General features: G+C 36.1%; 1 protein-coding gene across 8 annotated transcripts in view; it reads left to right on the top strand.

Moving 5' to 3' along the window:
- The window catches only part of WDFY3 (WD repeat and FYVE domain containing 3), a 248184-nt gene that overhangs the window by 88427 nt on the left and 142541 nt on the right, over positions 1-17216 (top strand). For all 8 annotated transcript variants that reach the window (XM_081056216.1, XM_081056218.1, XM_081056217.1 and 5 more), the window contains 2 exons: positions 906-1116; positions 9817-9940. In XM_081056216.1, coding sequence (XP_080912342.1) covers positions 937-1116; positions 9817-9940 — 304 coding nt within the window. In that variant the 5' untranslated portion in view covers positions 906-936. The remainder of the gene's footprint in view (positions 1-905; positions 1117-9816; positions 9941-17216) is intronic.

Below are 17216 nucleotides of genomic sequence, written 5' to 3'. Positions count from 1 at the left end.
TGGCACAGTTAGTGGTGGTTGAAAAGGGCTGATGATGCTTTCTGAAGGCTTAGTGTTATTGATTCCGGTGTATATTCTGACTCAGTGGTTGGTTTGTTTATTTCTTAACTGCAGATCTAGCCAGAGATACATTTTATATTACGATGCAGTACACGCAGATACTCCCTTACCTAGAAGTTTCATAAAATAATAATCACCCTTACTATATGTGTTCCAGTATCTTCTATTTCATTTTTAAATGCTCACCATGATCTGAATGAAGTAACACGACCTACCAAAGTGGTCTGAAAAAGTAGTTTGAAAAAGTGGTCTTCAGTTATATAATTTTTACTGTTATCTTACGATATGGAAAATATATAGGGATATCATTTTATTTAATTTGCATGTTTTCAAATTATAACACAAAGTAAACTCTTTAGCAGGTACCAAAGTGAAATCCTTCATCTAGAAAAAAAATAATTAAACAGAAAACTTTGTGGGGTTTTTTTTGTGTGTGTGTTTTTTTGTGTGTGGATGTTTTGATATAAGGTGACACTTGATACTGTTCTTTCTTCTTACATATGCTCAGCTATTAAGCAACATATTAATAGTAAGATTTGTGATCCCTTTATTTGTTGAACTTGATATGACTAACTTAATTGGAAATGTTTGTTACTTGCCCAGTTAATGTTTCACGTTTTATACAAAAATTGTGTCAAAGCTAGTAGGATAGTTGAGTGCTGTGACTATAATATGTCATTTAGAGATGTACCACAGTTAGCTTTGCCTTTCTACCTTTTTAAAGAGGTAGAAAAACTACTTTAGTCAGAATTTTCTATTTTTCAGAGCTTTCATAAGCTCTTCATGCATGCTTGACTTGGTGAAGATGATGACATTTTTGACTGTGTATGCATATCTTCCTACAGAATTAGAAGTGTTTATCACCAACCCGCCAAGATGAACATGGTGAAGAGGATCATGGGACGGCCGAGGCAGGAGGAGTGCAGCCCGCAAGACAACGCCTTAGGACTCATGCACCTTCGCCGGCTCTTCACTGAGCTATGCCATCCGCCTCGGCACATGACTCAGAAGGAACAAGAAGAGAAGCTTTACATGATGCTGCCGGTGTTTAACAGGGTAAGTCCAGGGGCCAGGCACATGCCTGTGGACTGGGTGGCACGCAGGAATCTTCAGGGCATAATAAGTCACAAGTAGGGGGGGGAAATGATAGAATTAGTTTTTAAGAAGCTTGATGTTTTCATTCCTTCCTTTCAATTTGCTCTAAAATAATGTGACTTGATGTGAGAGCTGGTCGGAATGAACTCCACTTAGTTCTAACAGATACAAGAAAGACCATGAGCATTTAATAAAATCTTCCTTTCATGGTTGAGTTTTGGAATAGGGATAGATTGTAAATTAATCATTTGTTATTTTCATTATTTTTTGAAGTGATGGTTTATGGCACCCAATGGTGCAATTGCCAAAGTCATTTGTACACTTCAAAGAATCATCTCAGTTTGCTTTGTTGTTCGGCAGATTTTCTATCAGAGAGAGACGAAATAGAATTAATGTTTTATTTTATCAAGTTGATTACTTGTAGCAGTCTTGGTGGGGACTTTTAAAATAATTTTTAGGTTATCAAAGGTATACAAGTACATAGTTTAAAAAGTCAAGTAGTTCCACACACTAGTGAGGTACCTACTCCTCTCCACCACTAATTGCGGCTGCTACTTTTTCAGCTTTTAAATAACGTACTTTTACTGCTTGTTTCTTGATTATTCAGTTTTAATTGACTTCCTACTGAGATTTATGAGAATTAGCTTTTTTATTCCCCATGCCTCCAAACCATAACATACAAGGCCTGACAATTAAGTTCGTGAACTTGTTTGCAACGATGTTGCTAACCTTTTCTGATATCAGAAGGATTATTCATTATGAATTTGTACCAACTAAATAAACAGTTAACCAAGTTTACTATCGGGAAATGCCGAAAAGGCTGCATGAAAATGTTAGACGAAAACAACCTCAACTTTTCACCAACAATTCGTGGCTCTTGCATCACGACAATGCTCCAGCTCACACGGCGCTGTCTGTGAGGGAGTTTTTAGCCAGTAAACAGATAACTATATTGGAACACCCTCCCTACTCATCTGATCTGGCCCCCATTACTTCTTTCTTTACCCAAAGGTAAAGGAAATAGTGAAAGGAAGACATTTTGATGACATTCAGAACATCAAGGGTGATATAATGAACAGTTCTGATAGCCATTCCAGAGAAAGAGTTCCAAAATTGTTTTGAAGGGTGGACTAGGCGCTGGTGTCGTTGCATAACTTCCCAAGGGGAGTACTTCGAAGGTGACCATAGTGATATTCAGCAATGAGGTATGTAGCTCTTTTTCTAGGATGAGTTTGTGAACTTAATTGTCAGACCTCGTACATACTCACTAGTACGTGCTACCCTCCTTCTTATCCTTTCCTTATAGTTATACCATTTGTTTAAACAATATTGAGTGTTAACGCTTTATTGACGTTGGTGTAAATATTACTCACAGATGGACCTTATAGTATACCACCATTATTTTTCCACTCTTGTACCAGGCTTCATAATGTAACTGTCTCAACTTCTTTCTCTACATGTCTCTTTTCTCTCCTCCTCCCATCTCTTTCTTTTCCTCCTGTCTCTCCCTTCTCTTATTGCTCTGCCTATTTTTCTTTCCCTTACTGTGTCTCTGTTCTTCTCCTATCTCTATTTCTCCTTCCTTTCTTAGTTCAGTCTCTTTATCCCCATCTCTGCCTGTCTCTCTTTCCATCTCTATCTCTCTGGGCTTTCATCTCTCTACCCTACCTCTGTCTTTCTCTTCCTTCCATCTGTCTCTCTCCTCCAACTGTCTCTCTCTCTCTTTTCCTTGTCATTCTCTGTTCTGTTTCTCTCCCTGTCGCTGTCTCCTCCCTACCTTTTCTCTTCCCTTATCTCTTCCTCTCCCTTGAATCTGTCTGTCTCCCCCAACTGTGTCTTTCTCTTTACCCCCTCCTCTCTGACTCACTGTCTCTCCTCTAGTCTCACTTGGTCTCCATATTGTTTATTCTCTGTGTCTGTTACTTTTTCAGTCTGAAATTTTCTAAGCTCTGCTTTCTCTCCTCAGTATTTTGAAATTTTACTGAGGCTTCATGATGAACCTTCTTAATCTGAAAACTTGTACCATTCATTCCTTGGGAAATATTGTGAAATAGTTCTTTGTTAATTTTCCTTTTGTTTTATATGTTCCCTTTTTTCCTATAACTCAATCAATCATATAGTAAGTCTTCTACATTAACCTTATGCTGTCACATTTTTAATTTCCTTGAATTCTTTTATTCTTTCAAATTTGTGCAGTACTTCTTCTCACCCCTCTGAGAATATTGTTTTTCAAAATTTCTTACGTGTTTTGCATTGTCATTTATTCCAAATTACTTCTTTTTGTTTATATTATTTTCTTTCATATTATAGTAGGCTTCAGCTGTCTGATGATAATTGTCTATACACAGATACTTATTTGTGTCAAACAAACATTGTGCCATACACTGTACTATGCACCAGAGTTTCCTAGATAAAATGCAGTCTAATCTTGTGAAGCTAAAATATAATGAGGAAGATAAACACATAATTCTGTTGGAAAAGAGAAACACACAAACAGATAACACAATAACAAAGAAATATCGCATTAGAGGCACTGGAGGCTGTCGTGGCACTCCTAAAAAGAGAGTTGTCTAAAAGTCTATGGGGATCGGGGAAGGGAAGTCTCCCTCAAGAATGTGATGGGATTCTTGAGCCCATAAAAGCTAAGCATTAGCCAGGTTGGAATGACTTGGACTGAATTAACCAAGAAGGTAATTAGAGTAAGAAGTCCTGGTAAAAGACAACAAACATTTTAACATGTGCAACATTTATAAGCAGCCCCAGAAGTTGATTTTATGTCAAGCAGGGGCAAAAAACAAGACTGTCAAGATTGGTAAGAAGCACATATTGAGCTAATACTTTTGCTTGGAGGCATGCGGAGCCAATAAAGGATTGTAAACAATAGAATAAGAGATTAGAAGAGGCCAAGACAAGGCTTTCTCTTAGGTTTCTAATTTGGGAAACTGGGTGGATAATTCCCAATAGCTCAGAAAGTTTTAGGGGATAGATTCACTTTGGGTCATTGAGTCAGAACTATTTGTGAGCTTCCCAGGTAGAGGTATTCAATAGGCAATTAGAAGCTCAGATGAGGGGATTTGGCCAGACACATATTTTTGGGACTCAATGGCAAGGAAGTGGACATTGAAACCCTGGATGGGGACAGGAGATTACTCATGGCTCATACTGCCAGAGCAGTAGGCTAAGGATGAACCATGGAGAATATGAATATTTAATGATAAAAGGGGAACCCATAAAGGATCAGAACAGGTGCCAGTCAATTGCAGTACAAAAAGAATTAATCGAGGGTGGTTATAGAACTCGAGATAAAAGTTGCAACAAGGAGGACAGCAGTCAACACTGTCAGGTACATAGAGACCCGGTAATACGAGAACTGAAGACTGTCCATGAGATTTACCAGTTTGGAAGTTACTAAAATGGTGGAGCCAGAAAGCAGTGAGTTGAGTGAATGGGAGATGGCAAGAGACCTTAAGTATATACTTGGCTTGTAGAAATTTGAAAGGGAAAAAAAAATTGGTGAAGGTGAATTTGGCAATAAAAGGGCTTTTGCTTGTATGTTTCTAGTGTTTTGCTTTGTTTTTAAAGGTGGGAGAGATGCAGGCATGGTCATAAAGAGAAGGGAAGAAACCAGCAGGGGGAAATTTGGAAATTTGTGAGAGAGTGAAATTGATGGAGAGCATGGAGTCAAATTCCAGATGGGTGGGTGAGCCTCGAACAGGAGAAGGAGACCTCATCCTGTAGGAGAGCACACTTCGTTGGTTGTGAATATGGATTTGGAGTGAAGGTAACGGGAAGTTGAATAAGATCTTGCCTAATGACCTCAGTTCCCTGTAGCTGTCAGAAAATGTGGTCTGTTAAGAGTCTAGAGGAAGTAGGTTGAGTAAGGGACTTAAGGAAATTGTGATGGTTTGTAATATTAATGAAAGGGAATGAGAAAGATAGTTGAAAAGGAACAATAAAAGAGTATTTGAGGGCCCAGTGAAGGTTGGAGATGATAAATTTGTACTGGATCTTAACTATGCAGTTGTGTGGTTTTTCTCTTGCCAGCAGCATGTGTGTAGAAGTGGAGAAAGCTGGGCTAGTAAAGCACAAGGGCGGGAGGAGAAGGAAAGAGCACAGTAAGAGGCTAGTTCACAGATTATCCCAGTTGGGTCAGATAGAATAGGAATAGAGAATGGAAACATTAATACATTTAGAGGATGCTCCTTTTGTAATCCTTGAACTAAAAGGCTGAGAATGATGGCGGGAGGAGACGGAGAGTAGGAACATGAGGAGAGGTGGGGAAAGGTTTAAAATCGTTGTTTTGAAAATGGGAGAGAGAACTGATTGTGGACAAGTGACCCCAGTGAGGTCATTAATTTTTATTGGAACCAGTTCTAGGAAGCTGTTCTTTTGTTTCGTTTTGTTTATATACTATTGGCTGTTGTGTAGTTTGAGGTAATTTCCTTCTCTCAGACTGTAAACATTTACAGAGGTGATGATAATGTTTAGAATGGTTAGGGCAATTATTCTCAGCTATTAACATAAATTAATAAGTAATATCCTTCATCAGTTAGCCTTCTACAGTCAGTTCAAATGAGTCTTAGACTAGAAGAATCATACAGATATTTGTTTTTTTCAAAGAAAGTAGATTTGAGATGCTTTAGTGATTGTTCTCTATTGCTTAGACTGTTTGACTTAGTTCTCCTGTGTTCTAAGTTGTCATAAATCTCATTAACTATTAAATTCTTTCAAGTCAAAAGTATTTTAATTGGCTTATTAAAAGTACATATATATGGATTGCCTCACATCTTTAATATGAGTGATTGAAATACCATAAAGGTTCAGTCAACTCTTAACTAATGAATCGATAGGAAGTTATTTTAGTACCATTGTGACCAATTAAAAAAATATGTATATATTATATTCACTGGGTTATCATTAACAAACTGGAAGTGCTCTTAAATAAGCCGTCACATACATTAAGTTTTGAAATATACATATATATATATTTCCATATTTATTTAATGTTTGACCATTTATACATGAACATTCTCCACTAGTAAGAAATACCTTTGATAAATGAATAGCTCGGTATGTCTCTAGAGTTCCTACCATGATTGCTGAAAATGAATTGTACTGTTCATTTTTGAGACTTTGCTTGATTCGTGCTAACTGGTAAATAAACCATATTACTGTTAATACCTGGGCGTCTATCTCCAGAATCATTTTTAAGTGTGCTCGATAGTGTTATTTCCATGTGTGATTTTTGCCTTTAAGAGACACAGGTTGAGAAATGCCATGTGTTGAATCCTCTTTCTGGGCCAGATCTCATGCTGCGTTCTTCAGCTGCCGCCTGTAGTCTTCAGCACAGCCCTGCAAGGACACTGCTGCTACCCTCTCTCCCACTGATTCTCTCAAACTGAAAGATTATGGTGGCGTCTGAGAATAGCTGAATGATATTTATCCAGCATTCTTAAAAACAATTCAACTTGAGTCCCAATAACAAAAGCTTACAGAGAAAACACTTGGTTTAAACTTACAAAATGAATAGCATCATAGTCATCTAAAACTTAACCGTCACTGTTAATTACCTTGGTATATGTTATACTTTACTGTGTATTTTAAAATATAATCTTTGCTAACTAGATCTTCTTTTAGAAAGTCCCCTGGTTTCTGAATTTACTTCTAATTTATATTTGAGAAGCATCTGAGTTGAAAACAGTGTCGTTCTTTATCTTTTACAAGTGACCTTTACTTTTTAAACTGTTGACTTTATTTAGTGAAGGATCCCGAGAGCCAAATGACTGACAGATCAGGAGTCAGACAGATGGACTATTCACATATATGCAGCTTCATATTTACATATATGCAACTTTATTACTTATTACGTAATACCAATACAGTTGCTTTTGGAGAATGTAGCTTAGGTCTGTGCAACAAAGCACTTGCTAAATTCACCCCTGAGATAGTTATATTTACTTACCCAGTCATTGGCAGAACTGGACAGTTGCAAGCCACACCCAGAGCAGATGAGAGTTCATGTTCTCATAAGGCAGGCATGTCTCAAAAGGAAAGGAAGGAGAGAAAGGGACTGTGTTAGAAGCTCTCATTTTCTTTTCCCTTAAATTGGTGGTCCTTAGAAACAAGAAGAATATAAGTGTTTCCCTAATTATTTCCATTAATTGATAAGAAATCTTAACTTATTTACAATATGAAATAACACAATTACATCTCCATTGTAAATTTTAACAAGCTGTTTTATACAGCAAATTATTCAAGGACTCATGGTGGTCAGTAATATGTAACTTTGGATGTTACATGTATTTAGGAACAAAGAACACCATTTTAGAAAACTGTAAAAATTCCAACCTCTCTTTTATTAGTCGTATTTAATACATTTCCGTATAAGTATTTATGAGTGAATAAATGGCAGAATGAATCCATCAGTAGTGTTGGGTCACTGGACTAAAAATTGTGTATGTCACTTCAGATTAGCAAATAGGGCAGTTCTTTTCCCCTAATATTGATTTTGGACTGTTCAATTCAAGCGAGACTTAACTATTGAAAAAAAAATTCCATATGGAAAGAAAGCAGTAAATATCAAGATTTGTGTGAAAAGTTAGGTGCATTTTTAATAGTGTATTATTCACCCAGCATGAAGACTGCTCAAATAGCCATATCCGTATACCTCCTAAGAAATTATCTATTTATTATGTGAAGCTGTTTTAATAACTCTTAGGAATAAAAGAGTTCTTAATAATTCTTAGGAGCAAAATGTACATTAATATATTCTGAGTAATAGGAATATTTACCTACTTTAAATCTATGTCAGTTTAACGAAAGGCCTGAACAGTTCTACACTCATCCCTGAGTCGAGGTCGAGTGAATATTCAAGCATGTGTCATTGTTAGGCTTCTCAATTTCTAATCTGCAATTTGTTAAAGAATGTGGGTCTTATTTAACACGTGACACAGCATATAACATTTATCAAAATCTTAGCTGAGAAACAATTTATTGAGGAGTTCTTAAAAAGCAGAGTTTATTGTTCTTTGAGATAATTTAAAATTACTCCTGTGTCAAGTTAGTGAATAGGTGTAGATACCTGGAGAAAATATACCCTGTAGAATTGATTTATTGTTCTTTTGATACTTTCAGCTCAGTTTGAGGGAGATTATAAGAAACAGTATTTATTGTAAGAATGTAAGAAACATTTCTATTACAAGGTTGTTACATTATAAATTATATCCTTTTATTAAGATCCTAGGAAGAAAATTTTTTACTATCGTATGAAAAATAGAGGTACTTTCACGAACATAGTTTTCTTACCTAAGGAGATTATGAGCTACATAGTTGACTAAGTTTTTTTTTTTTGTATATTTAAGCCAAAATTCATGGCAAAACTTGGCAAATATAGAGGTCTTTTGGTCTTAGATTTTTATTTAAACGATTTTCCAGTCCATTCCCTAGTCTTAGTGTTTTACTTGCTTGTTTTTGTTTTCTTTCTTACTTTAGTTTGTATTCTCATGTTATAGGTTATGTGGCCTTCAGTGCTACCTAAATCTTCTCTAGAATTGGTTGTGGGGGCAGGCAGCATCTAAATGAGCTGCCATATTTAGGGACCCTCCCTATAAAAGGCCTGGTGCTAGCTTGGTAGAGAATGCAAAGAGGAGGAAGATATGTTTCCTCCCTTTGTAATGACATATGAACAGTAATAAGAAAAAAACACACTGTGCAATTAATATTACAATAGAGAGCTATCATGATACTTTTGGAAGACACAGAATTTCCTTTTAGCTATAAAGAATACCTTTTAAAACAATATTTCAGGATACATCTAGTTATGTAGTCATTATAATACCATTTATTTTCCTATGACAGCCCACCAGGTTTCATTTTCTTATTCTATTTGCTGAATCCATACTGGTTTGTCTTTAAGAATTATTTATTCTAAAGTTCATTTGTCTTAGATTTCTGTGAAAAGAAAACAAGTGTATTTCATGACCCAAAGACCAGTCATGGAGTTGAGAAACCAAAAACATAGTTCAAAAGAAAGTGTTTTCTTTGAATAAGGGAAACAAGAAAAATCATATCAAAAAGGTGTGACTTAATCCACACTGGGAAGATTTAGACATATTGAGGTGGGGGAAGATTCATGACCCTTTCGTTCATTTTCTTTATTCTAGTCTTTTTCCTAACAGTCTTGTTTTGGGGATTATTGTGGTTAGAATTTAAAAATTCTGAGGTATAGTGATTTCTATATTCAGCCTAGGACTGAGCAATAGTAGGTAAGTCCTTGCTTTTCAGCATCTGGTATCTGTACCATCAAAGAAGCTTACCATTATTCTCTACATTCTTAATTTAGATTTTTTCTGAGAAACATTATATTTTCTAAAGTTTCTAAAGTAGATTAACTCAAATTCTATAGATAACTGGTCTTCTGCTCTTAGGTGTCATTTATTTAATGATTCGTTCAACAAATTAACAAGTATAAGGAAATGTGGCTAGACGTGATTTATTGAAAGAATTGTGTTTTAAACATATTATTCAGAGCCAAAGTAACTGTGGAAGCATGCTTTTTAAACTTGGTTTTCAAATCATACCACACTTTGAAATAAATGCTCAAATCAGAATAAAAGAAAAAAATTGACAATGCTTCATTAAATTCTTTTCTCTCATCCACAGGTTTTTGGAAATGCTCCGCCAAATACAATGACAGAAAAATTTTCTGATCTTCTGCAGTTCACAACACAAGTCTCAAGACTGATGGTGACAGAAATTCGAAGGAGAGCATCAAACAAATCCACAGGTATTTTTACAGAAACCAGCAAAACTGATTTATTTGAATGGATAGTTCTATAAAAGTGCTATTAAAATCAAATGGAAAATTGACCTGATTCTAGGCACGTGGATTTCAATTACCAGTCCCATTCCCATCCTTAAGTCACATTCTTCTCTTGGTTTCAGAATCTTCTGTTCTCAAGCACAATGTTCTATCAAGGCTACTTTCCTTGGACCACTGACCCCCAAGCCTTTTAACAACACTCTGTTCCTACTGAACAGAATCCAGATTCTTAGCATGGTATTTAAGGCAAACCCAGCATCTGACCATATGTGTGTGTAGTTTTTCTTTTAATTTTTTGTTTATTCAATTGTTTTTAGTTTACCCTTTCCTTCCTCCTCCTTCTTTCCTCCTCTCTCTCTCTCTCTCTCTCTCTCTCTCTCTCTCTCTCTCTCTCTCTCTGTCTCTCTCTGTCTCTCCCCCCCCTCCCCCCGCAGCTGGTTGTAGTCCCAAATATGTCTGTGCTCTTATTTCTATTCTTTTCTTATGGTGCTTCACCTAGTAAGAAGAATCTTCCTCTGTCTCAATATGTCTGAATCTTCCCAGCTTGGATTAAGTCACACCTTTTTGATGGAATGTTTTTTGTTTCCCTTATTCAAAGAAAACACATTCTTCTGAACTACTTTTTGTTTCTCAATTAAATGAGTGGTAGTTGTGTTTTTATCTTCTTATTAGACCATAAACTAGGGGTCTTTATATAACCTACAATCTTTGCCATAATGCTTTATATACATTGGGCCTTTTATGAATGCTACCTGAATACTATTCTTATTCATAATTAGTTAATTTTACACTTTATAAAGTATCTTTCCTTTTACTCAAGATTAAAATAAGCTCTCTTGATTTTAACTACCATTAGTCATTTTTTAAATTAGTAATATGTTTGAGGGATTTTATCTTCATTTTGTTTAATTTTATTGTTTTGGTTTTCTAATGGTTGTTTGAGGATAGCTTTCTTATTGAAGCAGACAAAGAAATTGATGACTTAAGTTCTGTTTCTAATTATCTGGGAAAATCAGTTTTTTCAGCCCATCAGATTATTATTTTTCTAATAGTAGAGTAATACTTTTGTCTTTTAATTTTATTTTAAAATGTATTTGTATTAAAATTAATATAGACACATAGTTTTAAAGGTAAAATAGTTAAAAGGTTGATTAGAAACAGCATCTCCCTTTCACCATCTTGGTTCATCCCTGCTTCTCACTCCTGAGAGGTGATCACTTTTGAACATTAACTTTTTTGGCTATTTACCTCTTGTGTCTAAATAACACTTACACTATGTGCCCTTGATTTTTCACATTTACATACTGTCTTCTGACTCTTCACCGGAGAAAATGACACTTTTATTCTCTTAAGCTCATTAACACTACTCCACAGATACATACTTCATATACCCCTCTATTATAATTTGATTAGATCAATATTCATTATATTGTGAGTATGAAAACACTATTCTAAAATGAGCCATACTTTGTTATGCTTACTTTTCTTGAAAACTTCTTCCCGCCTCCATCAGAGTTAATAAATGCCCTTTTTTCTTCTAGTTTTCTACATTTTTATTGCACATTCATCCCGTTCCCCTGCTTTTTTGAATCTTTTCTTAGTATGACATCAGCTTTCTATCAGTTTTGTTGCAAATAGCTCTTCCAGAATCTTCTAGCCTGTTTTAATCCATAGAAGCTGCTGTGTAAGCCAGCTGCACAGCTGTCATTTTCACATCTACACTCACGTCATCCTGGGATGCCTTTCCACTTCGAGACAGAGCCTCTGTTTCCTGAATCACATGTCATCTTTTTCTCAAATTAACTTCCCCCCTTTTAGTAAAGCATCTTTTCCAGCAGCTTCCTGAAAAAAGATGCAGGAGAATTATCCTTTTTGGTTTGTTTGTTTTTTGTTTTGTTTTTAAGGAAATCCAATGAGTGAAAAATTTGCTTGACTAATTGTTGTATAAGAAGGGTTCCTTCCTTTCACCAAGCAAGGTGATGCCTTTAGGCTGACAGCCTATCAGGTACCAGGATTTGGCACCAATCTTATCATGTTATGTAGGATAGCTTAATTGCTGAAAAGAGAAACATAAAACCAGGGGTCCACAAGGAGGAAGAAGGCACAGGTCTACCACCCTCATTACCTCGCAGAGAGTGTGCTTGGGAGATTTCCCCCACCCCCATTCTAAAGCACAGGCATGAATGCCATCTTATCCGCAAAGAAACACACAAACTGCTTGTGATCGGGGCTCTTGGAGTACTTGTTGGATGTTTATAGGAGTTGCTTGAGAATGCTAGCTGCTTAGCCCCAGGGGACTTTGGGGCCAGGGGAAGTTCCAGGCCTTCCGACTACAGAGTGGAAGCTACTGGTGTCATGGGAAGTTGAGCTTGGGTGCTGCACCTTTGGGGACGAGGTCAGTGTGTGGGAGGAGCTTAGCTAGGTCCTTCTCCAGGCATCCCAGGGTGAGATCTCAGGGTCATTTTGGAAAATCTTGTAGCTTGCATTACATTTATCCTTCTTTCAGTGGGTATCAAATTCTAGGTTGGAAATCATTTTATCTCAGAATTTAAAAATCATTTCTTTACCACATTCTAGATTCCTGTACTGCTATTGAGAAATCTGAAGCTACCTAGATTCTTGATTCTTTTTCTGTGGCCTGTATTGGTTTTGTTGTTGTTGTTCTATAGAAGCATTTAGAATCCTCTCTTTGGCCTGTGTGTTACAAATTTCTTGACAACACATTATGTAGTAGACCCATAGTTAGTTATACATTAGGCTGAGTACTCATTGGACCCTTTTTAATCTGGGAATTCATATCCTTTAATTTGGGAACGTTTCATGAATTGTTTATGTAACAATATCTTCCCCTCTATTTTTTCTTTCTAGTCAAATGTACCCTTAACACTCTCTTTCTCATTTTCTTACCTTTATCTTTTATTTTCTGTCTTTGTTTTTTTGACTCTACTTGCTAAGAGAGCTCTTCAGTTTTACCACCCATCCCTTCTATGGAGTGTTTTCATTTGTGACATGTAATTTTAATTTCTAGGAGGTTTTTGTTTTGGTTTTTTTGGTATCTTTTTTTTCCCCATGAATTCTCTTAGCTTTCTGAGGTTTTGGTTTTGTTTTCCTTTCAGATTTTCATCTTCTACGTACTCTGTTTCTTTCAGGTTTCCTTTTTTATTCATTTTTGTCTCTCTCTTTTATGTTAGAGAATGTCCTCACATGTCTCATCCTTGGCCATCTGTTCCTGGGTAAGAATGGATAGAAAGCTGCTGTGTAGCTTTGTAATTGTGGGTGGAGCTTGCAACTCTGGGCTTCAGCCCAAGATGATCTTGCTGGGCCATTTTGTTGGCCTTCTTTCCCTGGCTAGGCAGAGTCCCTGGAGAAGAATGTCTAGTCTTTACCTAGACCGTATATGTCTGACGGAACATTTTGAAAGTCAAGTAGGAGAAAGGTCTGAGGCTCCTCAGTATTCAGTACATGAGCTTGCTTCTACTTTACCTCCATGAATCAACAGCCGTACCTGGTATGGCATTATTATGCCCCCCCTTCACCCCAATCCAAACACTGTCTCTTATTCTTAGCAGTGAATACTTTCCCATTCTAGTGCCCACATTGGAGTGGGGACCTAGGGTTCTACTTACTCTTAAACGTACCTAGTGCCACCAATTCCTGAGCCTCTTGGAGGGTTCTTTTGTAGTATAGTTACGTTTCCTGCATTGCTTTAAGATTCTAGAATTTACTAAATTAGTTACCACTAACCACTGTCTATTTTACTATCCAAAATTTTGTCGCTTTCATCTTTCCTATTCTCTTTGTCCTCACGCATTTATGCTTTTTAAAAAATCATTTTACAACCATTTTAGTGAGTATGTTAGTCTGCTCAGTTGCCATAACAAAACGCCATAGACTAGTGGCTTAAACAACAGAAATTTTTCTTCACAGTTCTGGAGGCTGGAAGTCCAAGGTCATAGTGTCAGCTTGATTGGTTTCTCTGGAGATCTCTCTTGCTGGCTTGCAGGTGGCCCCTTCTCTATGCGGCCTCACCTGGAGGACAGACAGGAAGAGCTCTGATGTCTCTCTAAGGGCGTTGATCCCATCATGAGGGCGCTACCCTCATGAGCTCATCTAAGCTTAATTATCTCCCAAAGGTTCCATTTCCAAATACATTAGGAGTTAGGGCTTCAATATAGGAATTCTGGGGAGACACACAGTTCAGTCCATTGCAGTGAGGTTTCAGGAGAGAGCAGAGATAAATACATGTGTTCAACCTTCCATCTTTTACTGGAGCCCATTATGGAGTCTTTGGAGTGACAGCCATTAATATTTTAAGATCAACAACAGGATCCCTTATTCAGAAACAGTACATTATATGACTTGATGTACGGATTTTAAACTGAGATGGTTTTAATTATATTTGCAGTCCTTGAAGCAAGTCCAGTGAAAGGTAGTAAGACAGTTTAAGGTAAAGCTCCTACCCCTGTCTTCTCCATCCAAAATAGGATTGCATTCTTTTTTATCTTTCCTGATTTCAGTTACTCTTATAGAAGTGATGTTGGTATTAAATATAAGATTTGTGTGTTTTATACCTTTTTAGCTATTTTATTTTATTTACTTTTTATTTTTATTTTTTATTTTTTTAGTTATTTTAAATAAGGGAAATTTCTTTGTTACAAGTTGACGCTTATTGCATTTTTTTCTTGAATGATATCCCTAGATTAGAGAAAAAAATCCCCAAACTTTATTTATAATCACTTCTCTGTTGCTGTCTTCGTAAATACCTAATCTACATGTTTGTAGAAAAACCTTTTCCGTATTGGAAGTTTGTTTTCCTTAATCTCTTTATAATTTTTTAGAAATAATGAAAGTTATCTTAAGTGAAGTAGAAGATATCTCATTGTTAATTACTGTAATAGTTATATAAAAATTTTTAAAGATTTTATTTTGAAATAATTATAGACTCAGAGGGATTTACACACATAATATGTAGAGCCCCCTGTGCCTGGATATAAGTCCATGTAATTTGTAGTTTTAAACTTTTGAAATTTATTAACTTCTGAATTCAGGCGATTCAATTCAATTTGTGTAAATTTACCTCTACAAGAGAACATTTCCTAATCACCCTATGTCAAATAGATCTTTTCTCCTCTATCCTCACGTCAGTTAGTATACTTCCGTTCAGTCGCCTTAAATACTTTACAGCTTTATCATAATCTGAAAATATCTTGTTTATTTACTTACTAAATTTTATTGTCTATTGTATTCACTCGTCTGCGACATAGAAGAATGCTTGTCACAGATTAGGTGCTCAATAAATTTGTACTGGCTTTGACGTAAGAATTTTCTGCCCTTCTCCCCCCTTTTTTTTAATACCTTATCACTTGGAGCAGTGTTAGAAAAGCTATCCTTACTGATGTTTAAGAGACAAAAGCATTATTTTGGAGTATCTCTTCAGTCAGCCTTAAAGAACTCTGACTATGGAAATCCTTGTTCTCTTATTTTATTTTTATTAGTCTTGAACTTTGGAAGTTTCTTCTGGTCAGTATAATTATCAAAAATACTTCCATGAAGATTTTTTTTTTAAATCTTTTATAGTAAAAATTTCTATATTTTCGAGGATCTAGGTACATCCTGAACTGACTTACTCTTGCATATCCCATTGTTATCTTCTGATTGTTCGATAAATTTTTATTGTGGCAAAAAGCACATAACGTAACTACCCTCTTAACAAATTTTTAAGTGCACAGTGCAACTAACTGTAAGCACAGTACTGCATAACAGATTTCTAGAACTTTATCGTCTTGCATAACTGTAACTTTATACTCACTGATCAGCACCTCTCCATTTCTTCTTCCTCTCAGCCCTTGGCAACCACCATTCTACTTTCTGCTTGTATGAATTTGGCGACTTTCGATACTTTGCATAATCTTTTATTTTACAGGAAGTTCTCACTGACAGTGATTGTTATAATTTACATGCACATAATTTTTCTCCAAAAAGAGGTGAAGTGAGCCTTCTATTCTTTTGAAAGATGGCTATATTTGTTTTGCATCAGGACAAGGTTATTTTTCTAGGACTCCTCTGAATTTGGTGTGGAATACTTGTTATTTTGTTTGTTACCTAATCACTGCTCACATAGCAAGGTTTTTTTTATCACATCACTTCTAACATGCATTGCAGATATCTCAGGAGGAACCCTGCTTCTCTACAATTCTGTCTATCAATGGGAAGTTAGGAAAAGTGGAAACTTTTAGGGACTATCAGTATACAAAATGAATACATGGACTGATTTGTGATCCATGAGGCAACTTCACAGTTCTAGTTCTCTCACTCCCTTAATTCTCTCTTGGTTGTTGACTTCGTGTGGCTTTTGTCAAAAATATGTAGTGACTCTCAACCAATTTAAGAAAATATATAATTTTGTGGCCATGTGTAGAGGGTGTAGCTTAAGGTTTTTTCCCACCTCATGTAGTTATTTGTTAAGTTCAACCATGCAATCTGCTAATTCTAAGGAAACATGATAAATTTACATCATTGAAGCAGAAAACTCCCACCTGTGAGCAATAATATCTTTAGTGTATTATTAATGACGTTGCTGCACGCGAGGTGTCTGTTAAACCCAGAGGTGCGGTCCCCCGTGGGCAGCGGTTCAGCGATGGGCAAGCCAGGGGATACTGACCACAGTTGGCATCTCTGCAGCAGCTTATGGTGGGATTACTAGTGAATCCCCAATGAGACAACCCAGCCTTTTTTTTTAAACAGAAAAACAGTATGTCCCGCTGTCCTCCAAGGATTTCAAAGCCACAACACCTTCAGGTAATTTTATTCCCAAGGTGTGGTTATGTATCATCAAATGGAAAGAAGCATGGAAGTTATGAATTCTAATACTGTTTTTCTGACTAACTTATGGAAGTTGGGGCGGGGAGCGGAGGTGGCTGGGAAAGGGTTGTTTAGGGCTTGGTTTCTTCCTTAATAAAATAAGTGTAATAATACTGTTGACATCTCTCACATTGTCATCCTGAAGCTTAAGACTGAAAATGATTATATTTTAAATGGACTTTGCAAAGGAAAAGTTGTTGTATTGCACTTATTTTTTAACAAGTTTTATGTTCTGATTGTTCTGAATACTAATTGAATGTGTTTATATTCTCTCAGTGTACACTGGGAACTTAAATTTCTTTTAAAATTGTCTACATCCTATTCTTATTTAATCTAATAATGAGCTCTACTAACTCCATTTTTGTATTTTCCAATCTAA

Source organism: Rhinolophus hipposideros (assembly GCF_964194185.1).
Source record: "Rhinolophus hipposideros genome assembly, chromosome: 1".
Lineage (NCBI taxonomy): Eukaryota > Metazoa > Chordata > Mammalia > Chiroptera > Rhinolophidae > Rhinolophus > Rhinolophus hipposideros.
The sequence above is the reverse complement of the archived record's forward strand: the minus strand, read 5'-3'. Positions and strand labels throughout refer to the sequence as shown.